The following is a 12,553-nucleotide window of genomic DNA, read 5'->3' as shown; positions in this document are numbered from 1 at the left end:
TTTAAAATGGCGTGTAGTAATTTAAGTTAAAGTTAAAAAAACTTTTGAATTTATTAAAAGCGTGACGAAATTTTAATGCCAATTTTTTTTTTTTTTTTTGCACACCTTACTTTTTTTTTTTTAGTTCAAACAATTTCATGTCTATACTTTCTCAAAAGAAACATTCCTTCTCTAATGAAAACTTTTTTTTTCTCTGTAAGAGTTCCTCCAACTGTAAAGGTGAGAAGGTTGCACTACGCAACGTTTTGCGCATTTTATATACATTTTTTTTGGTGATTTTTCATGCATTTTTAAGGTATTCTTTTTGCATTCAGTTTATAATTCAAAATTTAAAAAAAAAATGTACTTTTTAAGTATTTTAAACTTTTGATATTTAAAGGATTTAAGTAAATGTAAAAGTAGAAAAAAAAAAAAAAAAAAAAAAGGTTCTTGCAAAGCATTTCTTTGTCGCTTTTTTGACTTCTTTATTCTTGATTGATTCAAGCACTGCGAATTGATTTTATTACCATGCAAAAATATTCATGCGTTTTTATCCTGTTTTTTTTTTTACTGTTTTAAGCATGACGTATAGAACTTGTCAAAATTGGTAAAAAAAATTAATTCATTTTAAATCCTTTGAATCCAAGGATCGTTTTTTGATAATAACTATCCTTCATTACATCGTTCCATCTTCAATACTTTTATTTAGATTAGTTACGTTGAATATGGAAGAAAATAGCAAGCAGGTTGACTACACAACTTGACTACTAGTCTACTACTAGAAAAAGTAGTCAAGCTAACTGCACTGGAAGACTCTAGTCCTACTACACTATAGATAATCAAACAATCTGCTACATTAAGTAAAATTTCTTAGTTCTTATACTTGATGTTGCAAGATGATGTATGAAGAAAACCATGACCCTACCCCTGATCAAAATGAATGGTGTGGTATTGTTGAAATCTTAGTTTCAGACAAGTTAATTATGCAAAGTGAATGCTTTTTTTTAATCATATTCACAGAATAAATTTTTCATTATTTAGGTTGATATTTTTTATTGACACATTTCATGTACACAATTTTATAATAATAGGAACGTAGCAAGACTTTTTTTCTGAATGTAATATAATTAGTTGCCTGGTGGGTAGGTTTTTTTTGTGACTTGCATTACTGGGCCTAACGTTTTATTTTTATCCACAGGAAGAGCGAAAGCGAACTAGGAATTTGGAATCCTGGAAATGTAATATAAACAAAAAGAGACACCAAGAAGGAGTACCAAAGCAAGAACAAAACCTTGAAAAGAAAGAAACAAATGCAAAATGAGGAGGAGTGCTCTAGCTGAAAATTCAAATACCTCTTCTCACAATTACAAAAAAACACTTATATTCTCATTAGGTCATATTGACTTAAAAGAAGATCCTCGTGAAAAATTTAAAAAAGATAGAAGGTCAGGGTGTCCTGTACTCAGTTTCGCACTTGCTTAGGGTGAGGTGTCTAACTGTTTTATCTGGGGAAATTGTCTTTTATACAACATGACTGCACATCTTTCATTAGATAATTCTGTTTTTTGTTGTATCTATTCAGAAGGCCAGTCTGGTAGCTCAGGAAATTGCATTGAATAGGCCATATTTAAAAATTTAGTGTTTCATTGAATCTTGTCCTCACATAAAAAAATCTGTCGGGTTTTTTAGTAAATATCCAGAGATCGAGACTATCCCTTCAAAGTTTTCTGAATGCACCCAAAACTGCATTTAAGAATTTGTTGCAGTACTTAGTATCGATCATAGCCTGAAGAAGATCATAATATTCAGTCCCCTGGGTTCGATCAATATGCTTAAGACTGTTGGGCGATTGAAACCATTTAATATCCTTCAAATGAAGGAATAAAATTTTTTGAATGTTTAGGCAACTTCTAAATAATACCATTTTAGTAGTAAACCTTTCACAAAAACCAACTAAGCTAGTTAAAATGTTCCTCAGTTTTTTACCATCGCATTTAAAACGAAGCACGAAAATAAATTCACTTCCATTTTCTTGCGGACACAATCTCTACGAAAAGAGAAACTTGCAGATTCACATATTTAGTATCAAAAGAGAAGCAAAAAATTTTGTGCCTGAAATAGACAGGACGTTTATGGCAACTCTATGTCGCTAGTGTTATCCACTCAATTTTTACTCATATGCTAAAATACATTATTTTGATAAAAATGTATTACCACTATTGGCCGATGGATTTTACTAAATTTTCTGTAATAAAATAGTTTTCTTTTCTTTTTTTTAGATAATATTCTAAATGTGTAGAATTTCCATTTAAATTCAAGACACTTAACCTCGGATAGTTTAATCTCGGATAGTTTAAAAACAAGATTTTACAAGAATTTTGAAATAGAACCTTATACAATACTTGCAACTATAAGAATTCATTGATTGATAAGAATTTTGTTCTCGAAAATGAAAAATAATTGTTACAATTATAAAGTATAAAACGATTGTTTCGAGCACACAATGGTTTATCTTTTCATAAAAATCATGTGACTGTGTATGTTTTAATGCCCATAAATATTTGATAACCTTAAAATTAATTTAAATGTCATTCATGAGCAGATTGTAGTTCTCTCAAATTTCAAGTGCATTTTTCTCAAGCATAGTAGTGTGATGACATAAAACAAGCTGAGTTGGGCAACCAATTGTTTGTTTTTTTTTTTAATTCAAAATCCGGAAGTTCAATAGTTTTCCTAATTCGCCCGTCCGATAATTCGCCCGTCCGATAATTCGCCCGTCCGATAATTCGCCCGTTCGATAATTCGATCGTTCACAAAAAAAATATTGAAAAAAAAATTTTTTTTTAATATATAAATAAAAAATACACTTTTTGCTGGGTTTTCAAAAATTTCCTCTTTGCTACACTGAACAATCAGGAAAAAGCTCCACCTCTCTCTTTAAATAATTTTTATAGGAAATGCTTTTTATGTCACACCTGTAGGAACTTCTAATGATGTTATGTTGATGTCGAAGATTTTGGGCCTAGGACGTGTTAAAATAAGGTGATCGATACCGTGTTTTCTTAAGATCGATACCGTGTTTCTTGAGACGATACTACTATAAAAGGAGAGTTCTGGGACAAAACCATTTTTCATCGCCGTTATGAAATTTTTTGTATAATCGCGGGGTGAAAATTTTCTGGGACAAAATGATTTTTTTTGATGATCGTTTTGAATTTTTTTTTGATAATCACGGGGTTGAAAATTTTTCTGGGATAAAAATTCCCGACGACGAGTACAAGAAAACGTTTTATTTTTTTTCATGACGTGATAAAACGCGTAATGAAAAAAAACTTTAATTTTTGTAAAGGTGTTTAAATCTTGAGAATTAGGCGTAATAATAGGCTTGTCCGAGAAGAAGGTTAAAGCTTCCGGATTGACCGACTTGCGCATCGCCGGAGTTGAGAGTGACAACGAGCCTTCTTCCGGCTGCGACGCTGGGCATGGAGTCTGCTTCTGCAAAATTTCTGTAAAACGAAATGGTGGTAGTAGAGCCGATGGAAGCATTGGATTGTAACAGCAATCCAGTCGATGTGTTGTTGAAAGAGGATATGTTTGATCCGTTCCACGAAGACAAGTAAAAATCTTCCAATCCAGACGAGGAAAAGATACATTTGCTGTTACCGTCATATCCAGAAAAAGTAGTGTAACTGTTTGTATTATAAGGTGTCCAAGGACTGAGAACGGTTCCGTTTCCAGGAGGAAAATTGCCGTCGTACATTCGGACTCTCGATTCCCACCAGCTTCCAGAAGCGCCGATGATGTGCATCCTGATGTATTTTAGAAAAACTCCATTTCCTTTTCCATTTGTGTCTAGCAAAACATATTCGTTTCCGTAAGTGGTGTTTAAATATCTGAAGGTCTTGCAGTAAAGTTTGAAAAGAGGGATGGAGGCAGGAATGGAAGCAAGAGTGGAAATGAACGGTTGAATCCAGTAAGTGATTGTAGAGGTATTTTTGTTTACCAGTTGAATGCCGATGTTTGTCCTGAACGGCATGTCAAGAGCAAAATATCCTCCCAACGAAGTGTTGCTTAAAACGTTGCATCCTTGCAAAGAATTGGCGTAAAAAGGTCCTCCAATGGGAGAAAAAAGCAATTCGCAAGCAAGTCCAGTGTTGTCCACTCCTATTCCTTCCGTGGTTTCTGAATAATTTCCAACGTTAATTTCGCCATCTGTAAATATTCGAATGAAAACATTTCCAGGAAAGTTTCCACTGAGAGCCAACCATAACCTTCTTAGAACACCAGGTCCGTCCGAGTAAGTGAAAACTGTTGTCGTGGCGGCTGATGCTACCGTTTGCGATTTTAATCCTAAGGACGAAAAGCTTGAATTTGGAACAAGCCCTAAAAAGTTGGATTTTTGTAACAAAACGTCTGCGTAACTTTTTGTCGCGGCGTCTTGCGCATTTGACGGATTGAGCACATTGATTAATTTATGGGAATTTAAATCTAAGTCCGCTGTGCCAACTGAAGTTCCTCCTCCTGTCAAATGCGTGTCAACGTAATTTTTTGTGGCGGCGTCGTGCGAGTTGGTTGGTTCTGCCAAATTAATGATTTTTTGAGAGTTAAAATCAATGTCTGCAGTGATGGTGCTGGACTCATCCGTTTTAATATAAACGTTGCTTGTTGAGTCTGCTGTAAGATTTTCTAAATAAGCGCTGAATTCGTTTCTGTTGAATTTGTCAATCATTTTATAAAAGGGTAAAAATTTTTTTAAATTCAATTTGCAATCACCAAAGGGTGTTGACAACGTCTTGAAAGCTGTTTCCCTCTTCACATTTTTTCAAAACGTAAAGGCACAAATAACCACAATAAGACGTGTTTCCAAATTGAACCCTTTCGCTATTGTAAAAGACAGGGCTTTTTTAATAATCGACTAGCTCGACGAGAGGGGGTTGAGCGTAAGAGTCAAAGCTATATTTTTTATCACTGTCTTTGTACCAGCACACCCAATGAAACCCTCCAGTGCTCGAATCCCCCTTGTTGATAATCCCGCATTCTTTTTTTCTCGCTTTTTTTGGCAATATGTCTCTGACAAAAACCCCTCGAAAGTTTTTTATTTTTAGTTTTTTTGCTGCTTCCACCAATTGAAAATTGGTCAAAGCCTCGTTCGGCAAAATAATTCCTTCCACATTGATCATTTTGTTCATTTTTTTAATTTGTTAATTTTTTTTCCTTTTTTAATTTGCCTCCTCATTTTTGTCACTTACCTTTTGTTCCTTTTTTTAATTTGTCTCCCCATTTTTGTCACTTATCTTTTGTTCCTTTTCTTTTAATTTGTAATGCCCATAAGCCAACGTGTGTATACCATCTTCCAAAATGATTCTTTTATCATCGTCGGAGCTGAGAGAGACTTTGTTGATTTCTTCGATGTAAATGTCGTGCAAATGGGATCGGATGACGTTCATTTTGTTTACTTTTTCTTTTTTGCTTTTTAAGCAGTTTTTGTAATTGTCGTGGGTTTTTGACTCTTTTGCATTTTTTGTGCTCTTTTTCATGGATTTTGTAAGAGTACAATTTCGACCTGAGACCAACAAACTCTTCAATCTGCTTTCCTCCGGTTTCGTCTTTGAACATCCCAATGACCTTTTTGTTTAAACCCACTTTGAACCCAACACTTTGAACGGCTGGATGGTTTTTGTCAAAATCGCTCGTGTCAAATTTGCTTTCCACGTCGTCGGAAATGTTTTTGTAAAAATCGTCCGTTTCTATTTCGTAAACCAGCGAGTCCGTGTCCGTCATCAACAGCTTTGCTTTGCTTGGATACTTTTTTCTGATGTAATCATAGTGGAAAGCAAACATTAAAGTCTTGCTCAAATCCAAGATGGACATTCCCAAATAAATTGGTTTGTTGAAAAAAAGATTTTTTCTTTTCATATGAACGGCAATCAAGTTTTCGTCGAAAATAGTGTGACGGTCGTAATTTGGTTTGGAGGCTAATTTTGTGGCTTTTTCTCTTTTTGTCACCAGTCTCACATCCACTCGCTTTTCAATGTTTTCCATGGTTTTTCCAAACACCGAATTGTTCATCAGCTTAAAAAATTCCTTCTCAAATTCGCTGGTGGCTTTTGTTCTCAATTCGGTGTTGAGGTCAATGTACAGTTTCATCCATTCACGCTGTTCAAATTTTATGCCTCTGTGCACCTTTGAAATTTTCATTCCCAGTTGTTCGTACAATTTTAGGTTTTCGCAGTCGAGGACATAATTATTTTTGTCGTTTAAATTTGGAACGAGCTTATCCACTTTTCCAATTTTCATTCTCTCAGGAGCCAGAGGGTAATCATTGTGTTCGTTGTGAAGGCTTTCCGGATAATCCAAATCAACCTCCAAAATGCACGGAACCGATTTCCAATCGGATAATTCATCTTCGGTCATCCATTCGAAACCGTGGGTTGGAAGAGGTTTACACATAGCCCATCCGTACAGGTTGTTAGCGTCCAAGTATTGAATAAATTTAGATGGTTGGTTTGGATCGTATGACTCGCCCATGTATTTGTTGTTCGATTTTCCATGTCGGTTTGAGATCATGCTGATTGCTCCACGGGTTCCTTTTTGGATCATTCGAAGCATGTCTGGGTCGCTCAACAATTCCAATTTTATTTTTGTTTTTTTCAAACAAGCATCTCAAGCCAACCCGGGAGATGTATAATACCAAGCTGGATCGAGCTTGTAATTTTTTATGCAAACGTCCCTAAAGTTTTCAAAGATATCTGCCAGGATCAAAATGTCCGACACGTTGTACAAATCATGATAATCTCTGAACGTTCTGCATTGAAACACGTTCCAAACCTTTTGCGCATGCGCGTAATTTTCGTCGCTTATTCCATCGTGGCTGAGTTTTGAGAAAAACGCTTCTTTTGGTGGCAATTGTGTTTCATAAAACTTATCGAATGAGTCAACCCAATCGTAAGGGTACACTCCTTTTTTACAAAGCAAATCGAATTTTTCTCCTTCATAATATTTTGCGAGGTTTTTGAACTGTTCCGGCTTTAAATTTTTAGACAAACTGTCCAAACTGGAGGCCATGAATTTAAAGCTATCGATGGACCTCAATTCAATTTTTTTTTCTTTTGTTTTTCCGTCTTTCCCAATGTGCTCTCCCTCTGTTATTTTTTTCGAAAAGCTGATGTACTTTTCCTCGTTGCATGGAACGCAGGTTATTTCTCCTCCTAATTTTTTTATAAACAAATGGCTGTCGTAACCAGACAAGTTGTGAAAAACGACCGGAATGAATTTTGGGATTTTGTATTTTAAGTTGCATTCGTTGTGAGCCGCTCCTCGATATTTTCCAGTAAAATGACAGTGATCGCGCACCTTTTCTTCATCGAGGATTTTTTCTTCGCAAATGTGGCAAACGGTTGCGGCTTTGAAATTATTTTCATCGGCCTTTGTGAATACCATATTTTTTTTCACGATTTTTGCAAAGACTTTTTTTATTGCTTTTTCCAAGCTGTCGACAAAAAATTCGCCAATGTCGTCGTCCTCGCTTTCCGACACGGAAATTGTAGGTCCCTTGTTGTAAACGGATTCGTCAAAACATTTGATGTAAAAGGAAAAGGAGCTTGGAACGTGTCTTTGAAACTTTTTGGTGTACGACTGGTCTGGATCTTGTTCGCACGAGTCCATCGGTTTGACAAAACTTTCAAAATCAGCGTAAACCACAAATGGGACTCTCATCGACCTTTCTGTGTGCTCAAATTTCATGAACGAATTTTTTGGAGGAAGATCGATTCGAACAGCGCTGTGCTCTCTGCAATAGGATGAATGTTTTGAAAGATCCTCCTCGCTTTTCATTCCCTGCAAGCAATTTCTACAAAAATATTTTTTTCCGTTTTTTTTGGATGCTTGGGAGGAAATGAGTCGACTCAGATTTTTATTCAGACAATAATGATTCGTTTTTTTGTCTGAAATAAGCATCAAATCAATTTCATTTTTCCGTTGCAAAAATTTGGTTATTTGTAAAGGTTGAACAGATTTATTTTCACACATGAAAACGTTGACGCTTATTTCTGGATTATTTTTTTCAAATTTTTTGATTTGATCGAGTTTGACCGGGAAATCAATCCCTTCCCAATTTAAATTTTTCGATTTCTCAATCAAACCTTTGTCAATTCTTTCGCCGTGTTTTTCTTTCATGTTCAACGCTCTGGTGACGCACCACTTGAAACATTCGTTGTCTTCGTTTTCCATGTTTATGATTGCTTTTTTGCTCGCCAAAAAGTCGTCGAGAGGGATGTACGACCGTCCTCCGATGGGTCTGTAGTCAATTAAATTGATGTCCATTTTCAAGATGGCTGACACTGTGCAATTTGAACCCATCTTGTTGTACTTGATCATGTTTTCCAAAATCTCATCTTTTGCCGTGTCGTAAAATTCTCCCAAATCCGTCGACTCCAAAATAATCCCAGCTTTTGACAAAAAAGGTACGATTCGATGCACCTCCTCTCCCGTAGTAAGGCTAACGCTCTCCATATCGCAAGTCAAAACAAGGCTCGCTTTTTTGTTTTTATTTTCTTGAAGAACTTTTATCGCTCCGTCTTTCGCTAAATGTAAAAAGGCAGAAGCATCCTTTTGGTTTCCCTCGACTTGATGTGAAAATTGTTTTGCAACATGTATCAGCGCGTGATCGGTCAATTGAAAATCAATTTGAGGTTTTCCGAACACGAGCGATTTGAGAGACAAAATTCTTTTTTTTAATTCTCTTTTTTTATTTTTCAACCTTTTTTTTACCGGCTCTGGAACGTACGGATCAACGAACTCAAGCACGCTGTTGTAACTGTTGACGACCGCGTTTTTTACAGCCGTTGTAAACCTTGAAAAAATTCCAGGAGTCATCGCAGGAGGCGAATCTGGAACAGGAGCGTCAACGATATAACGCGACGGTTCTTGAACAGATGTCGTCGCAACGACAGGATTTTGCAAATGGGCTGGTTTTTGAGGAAGAGCTGGTTTCCACGTGATACGTCTTGGTGGAATTGTTGATGGTTTCGGAGCGATGACAGGCTTTTGAGCGATGACAGGCTTTTGAGCAATTTGACGCGGGGCAATCGAACTAAGATCAGGACGCGGTGCAGGAATCGGTCTCGAAACTGGGCTTTGAGCAATCGAACGAGGAGCAGGAACAATTGGCCTCGCATCTGTCGTCCGTCTACGAGCTACAGGATTGAGACCAATGACAGGTCTTGTTGTTTTTATAGCCTCAACGAGCTGTTCCCTGGTCATTTTTGAAAAACCTTTTATCGCCCGGTCTCTAGCCTGACTTTTCAATGTTGCCATTGAGACTTTTTTTTCTTTGACAGCTTTGTTTTCCATTTTTTTATTGCCAAGAAAATTATTTAACTCAAAATCAATTTTTTGAGTTTTTTTCATTTTTCCGCATTTTGTTTTCCATTTTATTATGCCAAGAAAAAAAATTTTTTTTTCTAATTCATTTTTTTTCTTTTTTTTCCGAGAATTTTTTTCAATTCTTTTTTTCCGAGAATTTTTTTCAATTCTTTTTTCCGAGAATTTTTTTCAATTCTTTTTTTCCGAGAATTTTTTTCAATTCTTTTTTTCCGAGAATTGAAAATTTTTTTTCGGACTTGGAGTTTTTTTTCTGTTTTCCAGTTTTTCAGAAAAATTTTCAATCTTTATTCCATTTTCCACTTTTCCATCTCGACGCTCCAAATATTTCCAGCCATGACCTGTCTTTTTCATCGCTTTGTAAAGGGATCCGTATTCAACCACTTCCCCGGTTTCGATGTTGGTCGTTTTCACAGAAACAGGTTTTTTTTGAATTGAACCAAGCCTCTCGTATTTTGGATCGATCGTTTTTTTTGAATTTTCCGTTTTCGCATTTTCCGTTTTTATTTCTTTTTTTGGTCGACCCACCGGCTTGTATTCTTTTGCACCTTCCAAAAGCGAATCTTTGCTTACAAGATTGTTCTCAACCGCAATCATCATCAAAGTCAATAAATTGTTTGAGGTTTTTGTGACTCCATTTTCCCTCAGCAAATTTTTTAGATAATTTTTTGTTAGTCTCATGTTTTATTTTTTAAAAAGAAAAAAAAAAAGTTTTAAATCATTTTTTTTGTCAAGAATCTAATAACGGCTTTTTAGACCTAATAAACAGCGTTCATGTTGGTTCCGTCTGAAACAAAATTAAGCTTTTTATCGGAAATGATCACTGCGAAAATAACTGATTTTCTGGTACTGCCGTTCGGAATTTTAGGTTCAAAACCAATTCAGCCGTTTCGGAAACAACTCTTTCTTTTTGCTTGGTGATATCAATCACGAACAACGGAAACAATTTTATATATTCAAGCAGAGACAAACCGGATTGGCAAACAAGCTCGTTTGTGCCGTAATATTTTTCGTCAAAAGAGAACGCATCTGCATAAGCCATAACCACTTTCTTTTCTCCAAAATTCAAGTCATAATTATAATTTGGATATTTTATACCATTGACTGTAGCGAAAAAATTGCTGATATCGCAATGATCGAATAAGGCTGGATTTGTGGTTTGACTGGAACCTTTGTTTGTCTGAAGACCGAACAAAATAAATTGCGGAACGCTTTTGTCCGTGTTCCTTCCGAGAGTTCAGGTGAATTCTGTGAGACCAGCGGGGATGACTTGCCTTTCGATTTTGTTTGCTTTGTAATCTACGTCAACGGAAATTTTCTTTGTCATTAAATTCAAAAATTCGGATTTTTTCAAAATATCCAGCTCAATTCTAGGCATAAAAAGTCTGAATTTTTTAAGATCGATCATTCCTGCAGTAACAGTTCCCGCTCTGTAAATGGCGTCATCATATTTTTTTTTTGTAAAGGTTAATGTATGTCTGAATCCGTAAATAGCTTTATCGTAAGTTTCGCAAAAAGCAAAAATGTGTTTTAAAGGTACCTTAAAAGAAAATGCTCCAATGGATGTGGTGTCTGCAAACAAGTGTTCTCGCCTGACGACGAACCCTGCGTTTCCAGTTGCTACTGAAGTGTCTTTGTACCACATTTGCTTCAAACCATCGGTAATCTGAAAACCGAAAGGATATTTCAGCAATCCAAGAATGGTTGTTCCCTGACCTGGGTACATGACTCTTTCAATTTGCTGTCCTGATAATTCGTAAGTGACGTCGCTGAACAAGTACATGATGGCGTTGTTTACCAGAGCAATTTGGTCTGCTGCTGCGTAAGCTGTTCCGTCTGCTTTTTTCAGAACTCCTTCGACGAGGATGTAAGCATCAGACGGAACTTTTGCACAGACTGGCAATCAATCTCAAAAACGATCGATCCTGAAGAATTTAAATCGAGATTTGTTGGAAGGTACTCGAAAAAATCAACTTTTTCAATACCGGTGTCGTACACAGGCTTTTCATCAATTCTTAATCTGTCGGTGTTTATCATTTTTTTAAAATGAGAAAAAAAAATTTGTCATTTTTGATTCGTCAAAAAAAAATCACGCAATCAAAAGCCTGCTCCCCATTTTAACCAGATCTTGGATTCTAGAAGCGTTCTTTTTTGTCATTTTCTTTTTTACTTGAATGGACGAACCAAACATTTTTTTATGCAGTTCTTCCATCGGATTAATAGATGCATACTGATTCACCTTTGCCGCTTTGTTTAAAATTGTGTCTTGGCGTAAACTTTTTCAATCGCTTTTTTTCCTTTGTCGATGGCAACGTCTTTGGCTGTCGATATGGCAGAAGAGGCCAATTCTTTTCCGGCAGATTTTGCGGCTGTGATTGCTTCTCTTCCAATTTCGCTTGCTGCTGCTTTCCTCAATAAATGAAGAGATGACTTTGATGCGTTTGAAGCTATCATTCTCCTAAAAAAATTTTTAAACGTGTCCACGATTCCTCCGCCTCCGACAACGTTCTTTTTTATATATCTTTTGTTGTTCACAATGAGCATTTTTAAAATGAGAAAATATTTTTTTAATTCGCCATCGTGTTTCACGACTCGATGTATTTTTGAATCGATCGGTAATCCTCTTTGTTTATTTCCCCCTGCCTCAAAAGCTCTTCACAAATGGCAACAGCTTCGTTTCTCGATGCAATATTTCCAGCATGACCAGCGGCGATGCTCAAACTAAGTCGTTGCACAAGAGCATTTGGATCGCTCGGAAGAATGATCACTCCACGACCTTTTATTCCCCTCGTTTTTGTGTAATTTCTTTCCCAAAATTTTGAAACAATCTTATCCCACTTTTCGCTTCTCGAAGCTTTTGGTACGGTTGGTTTCCCTTCTCTCTCCATTGCATGCGTTTCGACCAGTATTTTTTCAGCTCGCTGAGAACTAATTCGTATTCGGAATCGCTCACAAACCCGTCCATGAGCGATTTTGAAATGTGATCGCTAATCGTGTTCAATTTTGACTCGGAAAGAACTTTTAATTTTTCGTGCTTTTCAGCCTTTATCATCATTTTTTTGTTTTGATGGTTTCCAAAAATGGACAAAGCACCCATTCCAACCGCAATCCCCTCGCACGCAATCGAAACTGGAGTGGCAACAACGATTGACAAAAGTACAATACTTGTAATTCCTAAACCAATGCACAACGT

The 12,553-nt window shown here is 36.2% G+C and overlaps 1 protein-coding gene across 1 annotated transcript; it reads right to left on the bottom strand.

Moving 5' to 3' along the window:
- Positions 1-10,597: 10,597 nt before the first annotated feature.
- Positions 10,598-11,143, bottom strand: LOC149893438 (uncharacterized). The gene has a single exon (XM_090065764.1). The coding sequence runs from the start codon at positions 11,141-11,143 to the stop codon at positions 10,598-10,600; it is 546 nt and encodes a 181-aa protein (XP_089921890.1).
- Between the last annotated feature and the right edge of the window lie 1,410 nt (positions 11,144-12,553).

Source organism: Hydra viridissima, unplaced genomic scaffold (genome assembly GCF_058129835.1).
Source record: "Hydra viridissima isolate aposymbiotic clone 2 unplaced genomic scaffold, HvirCarnegie_v1 scaffold_1, whole genome shotgun sequence".
Classification (NCBI taxonomy): Eukaryota; Metazoa; Cnidaria; class Hydrozoa; order Anthoathecata; family Hydridae; genus Hydra; species Hydra viridissima.
This window is presented reverse-complemented; position numbering and strand designations above follow the sequence as displayed.